The 15,657-nt window shown below is 46.6% G+C and overlaps 1 protein-coding gene across 2 annotated transcripts in view; it reads left to right on the top strand.

Moving 5' to 3' along the window:
- The window catches only part of Tns3 (tensin 3), a 234,345-nt gene that overhangs the window by 26,174 nt on the left and 192,514 nt on the right, over positions 1 to 15,657 (top strand). For both annotated transcript variants that reach the window (XM_013032977.1, XM_013032976.1), the window contains exon 3: positions 3,936 to 3,973. In XM_013032977.1, the coding sequence (XP_012888431.1) occupies positions 3,936 to 3,973 (38 nt within the window). The remainder of the gene's footprint in view (positions 1 to 3,935; positions 3,974 to 15,657) is intronic.

Below are 15,657 nucleotides of genomic sequence, written 5' to 3'. Positions count from 1 at the left end.
GGGCACTGTGCCTCAGCTCTTCAGCTCAAGGCAAGCCCTCTACCACTTGAGCCACAGTGCCACTTCCAATGCCTTTTATATTCTGACAATTAGAATCCACAGCTGATGGTTTAGGAGGTGGAACTCAGCCTTTGAGAACCCTATCCTGCTAGAAATCCTGGGTTTGAGAGCTGATTTTACTCTAGGAAAGTGAGTGAGGGTCTCTGGTGTAGAATCTTTTGTAGCTTTTTTGTTCCCCCAGGGCTGAGGACCGAACCCAGGGCCTTGCGCTCGCCAGGCGGGCACCCTTCCATTGAGCTAAACCCCCAGCCCCTGGTCTAGAATCTGTGTGGATTCTGTTCCTTGGGGTATGCTGGATGTTCTGAAAATGACTCCCCATCGACTCTGAGTATTTCAACCATTCAAACAATGGACAGTCAACTGGCACTGATAGAAGTCCAGGATTTAAAACAAAGCCTCATGGCCGGGGCTGGTGGCTCCTGGCTACTCAGGAGGCCTACATCTGAGGATCATGGTTTGAAGCCAGCCCAGGCAAGAAAGTCTGTGAGATTTCTATCTTCAATTAACCAGCAAAAAGGTGAAAGTGGAGGTGTGGCTCAAGTGGTAGAGTGCCACCTTTGAGGGAAAAACCCAAGTAAGAGTGCAAGACCCCTATGTTCAAGCTCTAGTACTGGCACCAAAAACAACAACAACAACAAAACCCTATATCACCTTGCAGCCTGTCCATGAAAGAGGGTCCACTGAGGGTCCTGCATGCCAAGTGTGGGGTTGATGGCAGGGGCAGACGAGTGGGCCTGGGGGGTCAGTACAGGATGGTCGCCGTGATGAATAGAGTCAGCTGTCCACCTTGGATGACAGAGGACACAGGGAGAGTTGCCAGCACCAGGCCATTAAGCACATCTGCTCAGTCAGTTTGAGCTTTTCCTGTGATTGGCTGTTCTGAAAATCAGCAAGCATGTGGCCCTGAGAAACTGAGGCTGGGGCAGAGGTGCCTGGAATCCTGCAATGCTTCGTGGCTACCCTGTCCGTCAAGTCACTCCATGTCATAAGGGTATTACACATGGTGTGCGGCAGACAGGAGAGTGTAGGGCCCTGACCACACACAGCTGGCTGGAGCGAGTGGTCAGCCCTTAGAGGACTGGCTGGAGGTCCAGTTCTGAGGACTTAGTCCCTATATCCATAAACGTCGAGGATCTCCTGTCCACACAGCTGAGATCCTTGTAGAATCTGTCTATACCCCCATGCTTAGTGACCGTCATGACTTTGACCTGCTCTGGCCAGTGGCCTCCTCTAAGGCTGAGTAGGCTGTGCACCGTAAATGTGGCACACCAACCAGCCCATTTTGGGTTGAGCTGGCCTATTGTATTATTGTCTACCGCTGTGTTACAGTTTACTGCACACGTTAATGACTTCATACAACAGCGAGCATCTGTTATATGTCCAGTCTTTTCTGTAGATCAGGAATTGGGGATTGGTTCTGGCTTGGGGTCACCTAAAGGCCCTGCTGAGACTGGAGCTTGCTTCCTAGATGGTATTCAGGTGACTAGCAGCTGCGTGCTGCCTCTGGGTGCTAGGCCTCAGGACCTTGTGGAATGGAAGCCTGGCCCAGGGCTGTTCCAGTGTTCTTGCAGAGGGGAGTCACCTTGTCCCTTCTGTCGTGTTTCAGTGTCAAACAGACCGGCCATAACTCAGTAATTGTGGGAACTGTCTCCAAGCCTGAGCATGGCATGTGTAGACCAGTTACTTGGCTGTGACTGCAGGATTCTCCACTTGCACCTCTGGTTGTTCTCACTGATTCGTGGGCTTTGACTTGGTCCTTCCTGCCATTCTCAGGCCAGAATGCCTGTGTCTGGATTTTAATATCATGGAAAAGTTGCCCCTACCTTTTTTTCCCAAGTGGAAGCCTGTTTTGATTCTCAAATCCCTGTGTATTGTATGTGCTTTGAAGCAGAGAGAGAGAGACAGAGAGAGAGAGACAGAGAGAGAAAGAGACAGAAAAAGAGAGGGATGAAGAATGAGATCTTGCAAAGATATAAATTTATTAGTAGCTACTGGAGTTCCCTAACTCTTAGACCCACAGCATATTTAACCTGTTTTATCCTCATTATAACTCATTTAATCCTCGTGACTTCATCCACCTAAGACAGTGTGAGGACTCAGAGGAAAGTTTCCTGAATTCCAGGACTTCACCTCTCAACCAAACTATTTATTTATTTGCCAGTCCTGGGGCTTGAACTCAGGGCCTGGGCGCTGCCCCTGAGCTTTCTTTTTGCTCAAGGCTAGCACTCTACCACTTGCACCACAGTGCCATTTCTGGCTTGTTCTGTGTATGAGGTATTGAGGAATTGAACCCAGGGCTTCATGCATGCTAGGCAAGCACTCTATCACTAAGCCATATTCCCAGCCCCAAACTTTTATATTTTGAGGGGGCTGGGAACTTGAACTTTAACAGGGCCTGGGTTTGATGCCCTAGCTTTTGTGCTCAAAGCTGGTGCTCTACCATTCGAGCCACAACTCCATTTCTGGCTTTTTGTGGTTAATTGGAGATAAGAGTCTCATGAACTTTTCTGCCTGGATTGGCTTTGAACTTCAGTCCTTAGATCCTCAGCCTCTTCAGTAGCTGGGATTACAGGTATGAGCCACCAGTGCCCAGCACCACCATAACACTTGAAATAGAAAGCCTGAGAGGTCCTGGAACCTGTACACAGAGCCCAGACAGGAAGTCCTGCTCAAGTGTCTCTGCCTGTCTGCCAGAGTTGGGGGGAGTGAGGGAAGGTACCCACCCTCCCTTTGGGGCTCTCAAAAGCAGCTGTGGTGGTTTTCTTGTGCAGTTGTTTCTTTCCCTAATGTTCACCCCTCCTGCCCTCTCTACCAGGGCGGGGCCTGCTCTGGCACCCCACGGTGGCGGCTCTTAGGCCTTAGGGGCACAGCTGTGGTCTCTGGGACAGGGGGAGGGGCCTGTGAAATCTGCATTGGTTCCAGCCCCCACGTCTGCATTGTTAGGGTCTCCCATGACACAGAACTGGCTCAGTTCACACAATGACTCCTGTGGAAGGATTCCCTTGCAGGAATTTAGACATGAATTTATTCTGACAGTCCCTTCTTAGCTAGCCCGGAAGTGGATACAGCCCAGAAATCAAGTGTGTGACCTGCTCACTCCTGTAAAGCCTGCAGTGGATCATTTAGTGGGCATTGTCTTTCCTCTCTTGTTTTTGTTTTTGTAACGAGCTCTCTTTTGTAGGCATGTGTGAATGCTTTTTACTACCTAAACTTACTGCCTTTTCTTCTTTAGGGATTCAATTTGCCTTGATGTGCCCCCTTGAAAAACAAATCATGACAAATTTTACACTTGGGCCAATTGAGTCATTGCCTCATTTTAATTTTAAAGAGTAGTGCCAACTTGTGTTTTTCACACTTAATTGAACCCAGGGTCTCACACATGCTCTGATGCTCAGATAGACCCCTAGTCCTGTAATCCTTGTCCTTTCATATTCTGTGTCCTTGGTCACCTACTGTTCCTAGCTACTACTTTCTTTCTGTTAGGATGTTTATGTTACTCAAGACTATTCTCTTGGACTTTTCAAATATATATATATATATATATATATATATGTATTTGCTGGTTCTAGGGCTTGAACTCAGGTCTGGGTGCTGTCCCTTAGAGCTTTTTCACTCAGGAATGGCACTCTACCATTTGAGTCACAGCTCCATTTTGGTTTTTTGGTGGTTAATTGGAGATAAGAGTCTCTTTCTTGCTTGGACTGGCTTTTGAACCTTGATCCTCAGATCTCAGCCTCCTGAGTAGATAGGTGGGAGCCACCAGTGCCCAGCTCCTTTTGGACTTTCTGAAGAAACAAGTGATTTTGGAGAGGTTGGATCTTGCTGCTGAGACTGCTTGACACACATTCATATTCTCCTTTTTTTTTTCCCCCCAGCCTGCAAATATTCCTGCCACAAGAAATGTGAAGGCCAGGTAAGTGGTGTATGGCTTTCCCGTGGGACTTCTTGCAGCCGGGCTGGCCTTGGTTGGGTGATATGTGGAGAAGGTTGGGGGAGGGGACTCTTGGATCCCAGCCACAGAAAGAGAATTGTTTGGAGAGACGGCTGGTGGGTACTGGCTTTCTCAGAATGCAGCGTATACTTTTCATTTGGAAAATAAACTGAAGAAGTTTGTAACACATGTGTTTAATTATAGAAAATAATTCTTGAGAATTGGATTTCAGATAAGAATTTATAGTAGTTTTCTCCTGGCTGTGCCACCACCAGATCTTTCTCAGTGACAAGTGATCCCTGCTTTCTCCTTCCATTGGCACTGGTCCGTAGACATGAGAGGGGACCCAGGGACCACGCTTGGCTTGGGAGACTGTGCTGCCTTGCTTTGAAGATAGTTGTGTACAGAATGGTTGGCAATTTCAGCTGCCACAAAGATCCTGGAACCCTGGCATGAGGCTGGTTAGACTGATTTTGATCATCCTTAAGAGAGATTACATTTTGAGGGGCCCCAATGGCTATGGCCTTGCTGTGTCTTGCTGGATTTGGGGTGATGGGTAGGGGAGCTGCAGGGGTGCTTGGGAAAGAGTTGGAAGTTTTCTCTTGCAGTGTCTGCACCTCTGGGTTCCCTAGCTGTATAATGGGGCTTCAGAGCTTCACCCCTGTTGATGGCCAGCAGTCTCTGGGGGCCTGGTTACTGGTTACTGTTACTGGAGCTGTAAACTGGGGAGATGAGGTTTTGGAGACTTGGGATTTTGTTCCTGTTAGAAAGCTTGTGGGTGGTCATCCCTCCAGGTTCCTAGCCTGTCCTTAGCTTCAGAGCTGAAGATTGGGCTAGAAGCAGAGTTCATGGTGCTATGGACCAGCTTGTGTTTTCCCTATGAGGACTAGCGGGGCCTATATTCTTCACTCACCATGGTGAGTACACCATGTGCATGTGCACATGTGCACACACGCAGGCACACATAGGTACTTATTCACATACATGTATACACGTATACCCAGGCACACACAAACCCATGTGTTCAAGATACGAGTTTTCTTGAAATGTCTACCAAGTTTCAGACTGGGCAGAAGCAGAGAACAGTGGCCCCGGGCTGCTAGTATAGTTGCTCCTCAGGCCCAAATTAGCTGCCCTTTTTCCTGCCTGTTCCAACCCACCACCTCCCTTTCTCAGAAGCCCTGTGGTGCACTGTGTGGGTCTTGTGATGGTGGCAGGCAGTTCTGTTCTGCTTTCCCCCTACTCTGAAGAAGAGTTCCTCCTCCTGGGGCATCCACACACGGCAGAGGAAGCAGGTGCTGATGTCTGATCCTGGGGTGTGTTTTAGGTCTTTGGGTCACAGATGGCTCCTTGTTTCCTCTAGAGGATGGTGTGGCTGATGTGAATGACCCTCCTTCACCTTCGTGTCTTAGACTTGAAGAGGCTCCTCCCTCTCAGAGGACACAAATGCTCCCCTCACCCCCGAGCCTTCTCTTGACTATGGGCCCTGTCTTGTCACTGAAGTGGGTATGAGAGATGGGCTCCAGTGGCTTGGCCTGTCACCTTCCCTGCCTCCCCTGGCTGAGCTGTAGAAATGAGCCTGCCCCTTGTTTTTACCATTTCTGGCAGCTTGGGGGGGGTAGGGGAGGGAGATGTTGATTTCTTGGGTTCAAAGAAAATATTCCAAGAGTATCACTGATGATGGTATTTCTAACCACAGCAATTGGATAGATCAGCTTTTACTCCTATCAGCTCCTGCCAGGGAGAAATGTATCTGGATTCTTTTTTTTTTGATAATACAGCATTGAATAGCAGGAGAAAATGTCACCAGTAGCAACAAAGCACCTTCTTATTCTAAAACAATAATGCCTTCGTTGTTGGGGATATATGAGGGCTGTGAATTCTCAGTGGCCCCTGCATGGCTCAGATGTGGTGGGGTGGGGCTCCCTGCAGGCAGCACAGTCCTGCGAGCATTGGAATGAGGTTTTCCTGCCAGCTTTGCTACACGGTGTATCATAAATCACACTTAGGTTTTGGGCTCTTTATGATTCTTTGTGGTGTATGGACTAGCAGGCAAGTCCCCTAAATTGAACACTATAGACTTAGGTCTTTTTGTTTGACTTTTCTGCCAGTTCTGGAGCTTGAACTCAGGGTCTGAGTGCTGTCCTCAAGCTTCTTTTTCACTCAAGTTGGTTTTCTACCATCGGAGTCACATCTCCAAATTCAGTCATTCTTCCTCCCCCTCTCCCCCCCATTAATTGGAGATAATAATCTTCTGTACTTACCTGCCTGCCTTTGAATCTTGATTCTCAGATCTCAGCCTCCTGAGTAGCTAAGTTTACAGGTGCAAGCTACTGATGCCAAGCAGATTAGGGTCTTCTGTTGGACCTGCACTCCCTGCTGCTGCCTGTCTGGGTGATGGTCTGTGCTCTGTGAGGAATGCATACATCCCGAGGCACATGGTGGGCGAGGTAGACCTGAATACCCTGACCATCACCTGTTCTGTGAGGACCACCGGCACAGGCTCCCATCCAGGCCTGCAGGTTCTGGTAGTAATGAGGACTTGGAGAGATTGTTCTGCAAAGAGCATTGCGTAGCTGGTGGGGGCTCAGCAGGGAGACCCAGACACATTAGAAGCTCTGCTGGACCAAGGGTGCATTCATTAGCCATTGGTTCTGCTGCTCCTCAGGGCAGACTGTGGGTTCAACGGGCAGCTAGAGGCAGGGACTTGGAAATTTGATCTCCTTGGTGCATTTTGGCTGAAGGTGATTTAGCCGACTTGCTGTGCTCTGAATGTTCTGCATATCTTTGAGTTCTTGTGTATGTGCTTGTGCTTGTGCACGTGCATACACATACATTGCATGCATTGAACTCAGGCCTGAGTGCTGACCTTTAACTTTTTTATTCAAGGCTAGCACTCTACCATTTGAGTAACATCTCCCCTTATGATTTATTTTAGGTGCTAAGTAGACAGAAGGTTCTCTCACATTTGTCTCTCTGTGCTGGCTCTGAACCTTGATCTTCAGATGTCAGCCTCCTGAGAAGTTAAGATTACAAATCTGAGTATCGGTGCCACCTGCTGAAGTTCATATTTTGAAACCCAATCCCCAAAGGGTTGTAATTAGGAGGTGTTGCCTCTAGGAGGTGATTAGGTCATGTGGCTGGGTCCCTTGTGAATGGGATTAGTGCCCTCATAAAATAGGCTCCAGAGAGTTTCCTTGTCTGTCATTTACATCCTTGAACAGACACAGTGAGAAGGTACCATGTGTGAACCAGAGCTTGGGTTCCCAGCCAGCACCAAATATACTGGTGTCTTTTTTTTGGGGGGGGTTGGGCTGTGGGCTTGGGTGCTGCCCCTCAGCTCTTCAACTCAAGGCGAGCGCTATACTGCATGAGCCACAGTGCTACTTCTGGTTTTCTAGTGGTTTATTGGTGATAAGAGTTTCACAGACTTTTCCTGCCTGGGCTGGCTTTGAACCGCAATCCTCAGATCTCAGCCTCCTGAGAAGCTAAGATTACAGGCGTGAGCACCTGGCGCCGGCTAATACTGGTATCTTAATCTCAGGATGTTCAGCCTCTAGATCTCATCTACTTAGAACTTAGCCTCCCAGGCTAAGCTATTTCATTAAGACAGCCTAGATGGACTAATATAGGCCTCGTTCTTCAGTGTGAACTAGTGACAGTACTTTCTATAATACACATAAAAGTACTCTTTTTGAGGGTTAGGGATTTAGCTCAGTGGAAGAGCACTTCCCTGGCAAGTATAAGGTCTTGAGTTCCATCCTCAGCTCTGAGGAAGAAAAGAAAAGAAAGAGAGAGCTCTTTTCTCAGCTGTGGATTGGGATAATATTGTGTAAATTCTGGGGGAAGTGCAGTGATCTATGAACATTTGAGAACCTCAAGTGCTTCCTGGAATGCTGGGTGTGTCCAGTTGAACACCGGAGCTGCTTGAGTTATGTGACCTGATGTCTTCCTGCCATTGGTTGACTAATTGACAGAAGGGATAAAAGACATAAGAGGGATGGGAATGTGGCTTAGTGGTAGAGCGCTTGTCTACCATCTATGAAGCCCTGGGTTCTATTCCTCAGTACCACATAAACAGAAAAAGCTAGAAGGGGTGCTGTGGCTCAAGTGGTAGATTGCTAGCCTTGAGCAAAAAGCTCAGGGATAGTGCCAGGCCCTAAGTTCACATCCCAGGACTGGCAAAAAAAAAAAAAAAGGAAAAATACAGAAGATGTTGGTAAGGAAGAAAGGAGGAAAAGGAGGTATGGGGATTTCTGAGATTGCCCCAAAAAGTGGCCTGAGTATATTTAAACCTGTGGATGCCTTGGGTGTAGCCTCTCTTCATTTTCACACAGATATTGACACCTTTGCCCTTTAGAAGTGCTCCCTTTTTTTTTTTCAGTCTAAGATGTCTGAGTTAACTAAGCTGGAGTCAAATACATATGTATGTATGTATGTGTATATATATATATATATATATATATATATATGCATATATGATTGTTAGCTTATATGGCGGATTTCAAAGTAATATGTAGTTGCTTGCCTGAAAGCATTTTAGGATTGAGGTGCAGTGTAGCATGTGTTAGAAGCTTCTGTTCCAGGAGATTCCTAGTGAAGCTAGTGTCTGCCTTCTAGGAAGCACAGATTTCTCACTATTCTTGCAAGCTTGTGGCCAGACTGGCAAGAATGTGTCATCTTGTGTAGTTACCAATGTAAATGTCACTTTGTGGTCACATGTTTGTTCTTTAGGATGGCTTAGGTTGAAACTGTGTTTGTTTAGGATTTACTAACCCCACCCCAACAAATGGCCAAAGGGGATGACAGCTATTGCCCCACACAGTGACTGCATCTGTGACGGTGGCCGTGGGTGGCATCATGCAGTGGTGACGTGGCAGCCCTAAATTATGGGAGCGCCTGCCTGGTATTCTCACACTGACAAAGCCGGGAGCTTACGGTTCTCAGAATGCATCTCCATCCTGCAGCCATGCGTGTCTGTGTAAACGTCTATGTGGATTACACGTTAGCTTTAAACCAATACTATACTGAGAAGATCTGCCAGTTAGTGTAGGCTAAGTTGTCATTTATCACTGTGTATCAGAAAATAAGGTAGGCCTCAGGACATCCCTGAAACAAATCTGCACCTGTTTGCTCTTTCATCTGCCAGCCTCCTCCATGTTTTCCTTCCTGTCCAGCTCTGTGTCCTCTTACCTGGGTCCTCCAGCTTTCCGTCTGTCTGTCTGTCTTGTCTGCTTATCCCTCCCATTTGGCACCGCTGTAGCCTGCCTCAGGAAGGATTATGCTGGTCCCGGTCTATTGATCATGCAGTCAAGATAACTGCTTGGTCACCTCATGGTCTGCTGTTCATGTTGTGATTTCCTACAAGCCCCTGAAAAGCAGGGGCACACTGGTCTCTGCCTCTGCCCTGCCTTCAGAAGACCAGTGTGCTAAGTGCTGGTGGCTCACATGTGTAATTCCAGTTATTGGAGTTCAAAGCCAATCTAGGCAGAAAAGTCCATGAAATTCTTATCTTCAGTTAACAAGCTGAACGCTATAAGTGGAGCTGTGGCTCCAGTAGTACAGGACCAGCCTTGATCAGAAAATAAAAACAACTTAAGAGCCTGAGGTCCTGAGTTCAAGCCCCAGTACTAGCACTTAAAATAATAAGATGACTTGATCCAGAGCTGCCAGTGTCAGGTAAAAATCTCAGATCCCAGTGTCCTCTGAACAAGCTTCAGGGGTAGCTGCTTCCTTGGAGGACTTGTTGGCCGATTCATAGCTTCTCTGTCTGGAGCCCTGTGACCAGAAGCCACTGCTTCGGAGTGTGAAGCCACTGTGGCAGGAGTTGCTCCCACGTGAGTACTCCACAGGGAAAGTTGTGCATGTTCCTCTTGCAGCCTCTGGGGAAACACAGAACAGTGGTTTATTTAAAAAATATTGCCTCCTTCAACTTTTCTTTGTATTGAGAAGGAAGTCATTAGAAAACGCTCAGGTTGGGGATCATGGATTTTCCACATGATTTCTTTTGCTCTGGAACATTCTTGTTTCCCTTCCAATGACCTTGAGCACACCCTTGCTTATTTAGGACTCATATAATTGAGGGGTCACAGCTGCACGCATCCCTGTGGGCAGCTATGTCCTGCCGTGTAGAGTGTGTGTGAGCATGCCTGCCATAACTAGAGATGAGGCTTTTTTTGGGGGGGGGGCGGTCGTAGGGCCTGAACTCTGGGCCTGGGCGCTGTCCCTCAGCTTTTCAGCTCAAGGCTAGCGCTCTACCACTTGACCCACTTCTGGCTTTTTTCTTTTTTTCTGCTTATGTGTTGCTGAGGAATCGAAGCCAGGGCCTCATGCATGCAAGGCAAGCACTCTACCACTGAGCCACCTTCCCAGCCCTAGAGATGAGACTTAAGGAAGATAACCCTATCACAGGGAGTGGGGGAGAGCTGACAGGGAGGGGAGTATAGAGGTGGCCTAGGACTGCTAGACCTAATGGCCTTGTCTCCCATTTCTAATGGTTGGCGGTGGCTGGTGAGTGTCTCTGTGGATACTCTGGCTTTCTTTCATCATGGTGGCTGGATGTGCCAATGGGTTCTTCAGGCAAAAGCAGCAGCTGCAGCCCCTTAGGGCTCAGCTTCTGAAGTTCTATTGTGTTCTATTGGTTATGAAAGGTCACCAGTCAAACCTGGGGCAAGTCCAGGTTCTAGAGGAAGAAATAGTCTACCAATTTACGTGGGAGTTGGCAAAGATTCGTCACAGAGCCTGTATGCGGTCGCCATCTTTGTGTGTGTGTGTGTGTGTGTGTGTGTGTGTGTGCCCGTGCGTGCAGTTTTTGGAGCTTGAACTCTGGGCCTGGGTGCTGCCCCTGAGCTTTATGGCTCAAGGTTAGCACTCTACCACTTTGAACCACAGTGCCACTTCCAGTTTTCTAGTGGTTAATTGGAGATAAGATTCTCAGACTTTCTTGCCTGGTCTGGTTTTAACTGAGATCCTCAGGTCTTAGCCTCCCCAGTAGCTAGAATTACAGCTGTGAGCCACTGGCATCTGGCTTAATGTTGCAAGTACATTGTAGAAAGTACAACCTACTGAGCTCTTCTTATTCAGGGAAGGTAGGGAGTAAGGATAGGGTGTGACCATAGAGGTAATGTCAATCTTTTGTAGTTAGCTGAAATGACTTATTCATCAACTCCAGGAGTATGCTTTATTATTAATTACAAATCGATCGTGACACATTTCTAGGTGGATCAGGATGTAGCTGATAATAAGTTTTGAGATCCACATTTTCCTTGTCATTCTGATGATATTTTACTGCTCTCCTCCCTCCACCCAAAGAAAAAGATTTAAAAAAGACTTAAGCTAGTGGGATTTGTAACTTTTTTTTTCTGGTTCTTCAGGAAGCCATTAGCATTCATCCATCATTGTTCAATCTTTGTTTTTCATTTTAGAAAGGTAAGATATGAAGCTGGGTACTAGTGGCTCATGCCTCAGATCCTAGCTACTCAGGAGGCTAGATCTGAGGATCATGGTTCATATCCAGCTGGGGCAGAAAAGTTTGTGAGACTTTTATCTCCAATAAGCCACCAGAAAACCGGAAGTGGCGCTGTGGCTTAAGTGGTAGAACCACAGCCTTGAGCTGAAGAGCTCAGGGTCAGTGCCCAGGCCCAGAGTTCAAGCCCCTTGACCAACCAAAAAAAAAAAAGATGAGAAGCCTTAAGTGTTGTCCCAAGAGTTTATAGACCCTTATTCTGGTCTTATCTAACGATTGGGGTTATGCCCCTTTCCCTCTTCCCATACTCCTCCTCCTCTCTCCTTTCTTTCTACTGGGGATTGAACCCAGAACCTCACTGATGCTTAACAATCTCACCGATGCTCTACCACTTGAGCCTGAGCCACATCTCTCCCAGTCTTTTCCCTTCCTTTTTTTTTTTTTTTTTTTTAATATAGTGTCTTGCTAACATTGCCAGAACTGGCTTCCTAATTCCTTAGTAGCTGGGATTACAAGCATGCACTACCATATCCAGCTCTATCTTTTGGATAGGCCTGCCCTTTCAAGATACCTCAGCTTCTGAACTATATGCTGAGTGTCTAGCAGGGCCTTGGGTTTCCTGTCCCCTCTAGCTTTGAGACAGACTCCATTGATATGTTTGTATACAGGTCATTGAGCAATTGATCTTGCTCTGTAGTTCTTACCAAAGTTTGCTCCAGTGGGTGCAGGAGCAGTCTCAAGGGGAAATTTCCCAGCCACTTTGAGAAGAATTCCCAACAAGAAGAATTCCCAACAGTTGCCTGAAGTAGTAGACTCAGTCTCTTTCTGATCTGGTGTGTGTGTGTGTGTGTGTGTGTGTGTGTGTGTGTGTGTGTGTGTGTGTGTGTGTGTGTGTGTGTGTGTGTGTGTGTGTGTGTACATGAGTTGGTAACTGGGACTTGAATTCAGAACCACGACTCTGTTCCTTAGTTTTCTCAACGCTAGTGTTCTACCACTTGAACCACAGCATCACTTCTAGCTTTTTGCTAGTTAATTGGAAATTAAGAGTTTCATGGACTTTTCCTACCCTGGCGGGCTTTGACCACATTCTTCGATCTCAGCCTCTCTTGCATGTTAATAAGCACCTGTCTGAGTTTTGATTTTATTGCTTTTCCTACTGGCAGTGTCTTGTTTGCCCAAAGTCAAGAAAGTTCTAGGCCTGTCCCCGAGGAAGCCACAGCCTGAATTGGAAAAAGAAGATTCTAGATGGATCAAGCTAATTCTGCTGGGAATAGGCACACACTCTTTCTCTTGAAAGTGATTAGCATCCCAGAGCTGACCTGTAGCAGGGACCTGAGATGACAAAGAGAGGCAAGCTTGGAGCTGAGAATGCTGGGATTGACCAGCTCAGCTGAACATACTGAGATTTTTTTTTTTCTTAAGTTCTTTCTCTGTGCCGAAAGCATGAGCTTCACAAGCTGTGTGTCAGGAAAAATAGAAGGACATGAGTCCAGTATTGCCCCCTTCCCTACTTCCCTGGCTGCTTTGCTGGTTTGTGGCTGGCAGTCTGGGGAGGTTAATTGTCTTTGCAAGGCAGTGTTTCTCATGGGGATTAGAGCAGGCTAAATTGGGCTTTGACGCCTGGTGGGGTAACAGGGCTTCCAGAGGAATGTGAACCTAATTAGAGATCCCAGGGTCAAGCCTGACAAAGAGGACCCTGAAGCAAAGTTAGGGAGAGCTCTTGAAGGAAGCAAGGCAAGTTAATAAAGTCTCCAAAGCCCTCATTTTGTGCTCTCCTCCTTTGTACACATCTCCGTTGTCTGTGGGGTCCGGATGAAAGCCTGACCCTAGGTGGAGCAGTGGGGGGCTCCCACTCCCTGGAGGAGTTCCTCCACTCCACAAACGCTTTAGACACAGCCTTGAACTGGGAAACAGACTGCCCCAACCACGATGCCTGCACAGGGACTCAGCCCCTGCCAATGTTCTCAACCGGTTAGATCTTTGGTTATTGTTAGAGGCTGAATTGTGACTACCCCCTCCTCCTCAGCCCCTCCCCCCCCCCCAGCCCTGTGGATCTGAGGCTCTGGCTGTGTGTGGAGGCAGGGCCTCCTTCAAAGAAGTGATTAAGGTAAGATGAAGTCTTTAGGGTTGGATTTGACTGGTGTCCTTGGAAAAAGAGATTAAGAGAGATACAAGCAGGGAGACAATGCCTTCATCCACAAGCCTAGGAGAGAGCAACCCACTCTGCCCACCCATACCTGGCCTCAGTCTTACGGAGTCTTTAAGTTTCTAAGGAGATAAAATTCCTGTTGTTCAAGCACCCAGTCTGGGGCTTGGGGGTTTTACTCAAGCGAAGGTGACCCTTCCCTTAGGGACAGCATAAGAGGAAGGTCTGACTTCCATCTTACCATTATTTTATCCCCCCTCTCCCCATTTATAATAAATGATAACCACTGAAATGAGGATTGTTAAGTAGTTTATCTTTTTCCGGTCTGTCATACTGAGCAAATAAAGACCTCTTGCTATTTCACTGTTCAGTAATCGATAACCTGTTATAAATTACCATGCCCTCCTTCCACTCACACTGCTGCTCTGTGTTTAGATGGGAGTGGTGACCTCCATCACCATAACCCTGTGGGACTCAGGGTCAGACAACACTGCAGTCTGGGTACATTCCTCCCAGGCCTAGGAGAGGGGCAGGTTATCTCTCAGTGTATCCATGCATGCATATGTGCATATATGTGTATTACACATGCATGTGTACACATGTATATATACATAAATGTACATACATATACATGTTTATATACATGTACATGTGTGTATTTGTTATCTATTGATTGATTGGTTGATTGTGGGTATCAGGGCTTGAACTCAGGGCCTCTCTTTGAGCTTCTTTGCTCAAGGCTGGTGCTCGTAACACTTAGGCCAGAGCTACACTTCTGGCTTTTTTTCTGGTTAATTGGATACAGTCTTATGGACTGGCTTTGAAGGCTGGCTTCAGATGATCTTCGGATCTCAGCCTCTTAAGTAGCTAGGCTTACAGCTGTGAGCCACTGGTGCCCAGCTCTCTTCCTGTTTTTATGGTTTGGGAAGGAGAATGTAGCCATTCTGGCTTCATGATGAAGTTTCTTCATAAAGATAAACCACAAATGAACCTTACCTCTAGTTTTGTGCAGCTTATCATACAGATTTTATGTTTTATGTCATGATAGGACTTGTGCATAGCAACGTCTGTTTACTTGGCTTAACTCATTGAATTGCTTCTCCTCCCCCTCAAAAGGCTGAGAGGGGGCTGGGATTGTGGTTTAGTGGTAGAGTGTTTGCCTAACATGCATGAGGCCCTGAGTTCGGTCCTTGGGTACTACATAAACAAACAAAAAGTCATTAAATAAGTCACAATTAAAAAAGCAAGGCTGAGACATGCTGCTGGCTCATCCTTCTTTCTCTGCCCCATTTGTATGTGAATGGTGGCTGATGAATTTGTTTTAGGGCTATGTGCATTAAAAAAAAATTAAATGAATTTATTTTTGTGTGTGGGTACTGGGGCTTGAACTCAGGGCCTCACCCTCTCACTCAAGGCTGGAATTCTTTCACTTGAGCCACACCTCAGTTTCTGGCTTTTTGCTGGTTAACTGGAGATAAGAGTCCTGTGGGCTTTTCTGCCTGAGCTAGCTTTGAACCATAATTCTTACACCTGGGGCTTCTGAGAAGTGAGGATGACAAGCCTGAGCCGCTGGAGCTCTTACTGTGCGCATTTGGTTATAATATTATATATACATTACATATGTATAATATATAAATTTGTATATAGTATATAAATATACATATTATATTTATAATAGATAAACTATATATAATATAAATATAAATATATATATATATTATATACCTTAAACCTTTTTTTTTTTTTAAACTGGTCTTAGGGTTTGAACTCAGGGCCCGGGCACTGTCCATGAGCTTCGCTCTACCACTTTAGCCACAGCTCCACTTCTGGCTTTTTCTGAGTGGTTTATTGGATATAATAATCTTACAGACTTTCCTGCCTGGGCTGGCTTTGAACCACAATCCTCAGATCTCAGCCTCCTGAATAGGAATACAGGGGTGAGCCACTGGACCCGAGCACTGTTCATGAGCTTTGCTCTACCACTTTAGCCACAGCTCCACTTCTGGCTTTTTCTGAGTGGTTTATTGGATATAATAATCTTTTTTTTTTTTTTTT

This window comes from Dipodomys ordii, unplaced genomic scaffold, assembly GCF_000151885.1.
Source record: "Dipodomys ordii isolate 6190 unplaced genomic scaffold, Dord_2.0 Scaffold160, whole genome shotgun sequence".
Classification (NCBI taxonomy): Eukaryota; Metazoa; Chordata; class Mammalia; order Rodentia; family Heteromyidae; genus Dipodomys; species Dipodomys ordii.
Note: the sequence above shows the minus strand (reverse complement) of the source record. Positions and strands in the feature narration are given on the sequence as shown.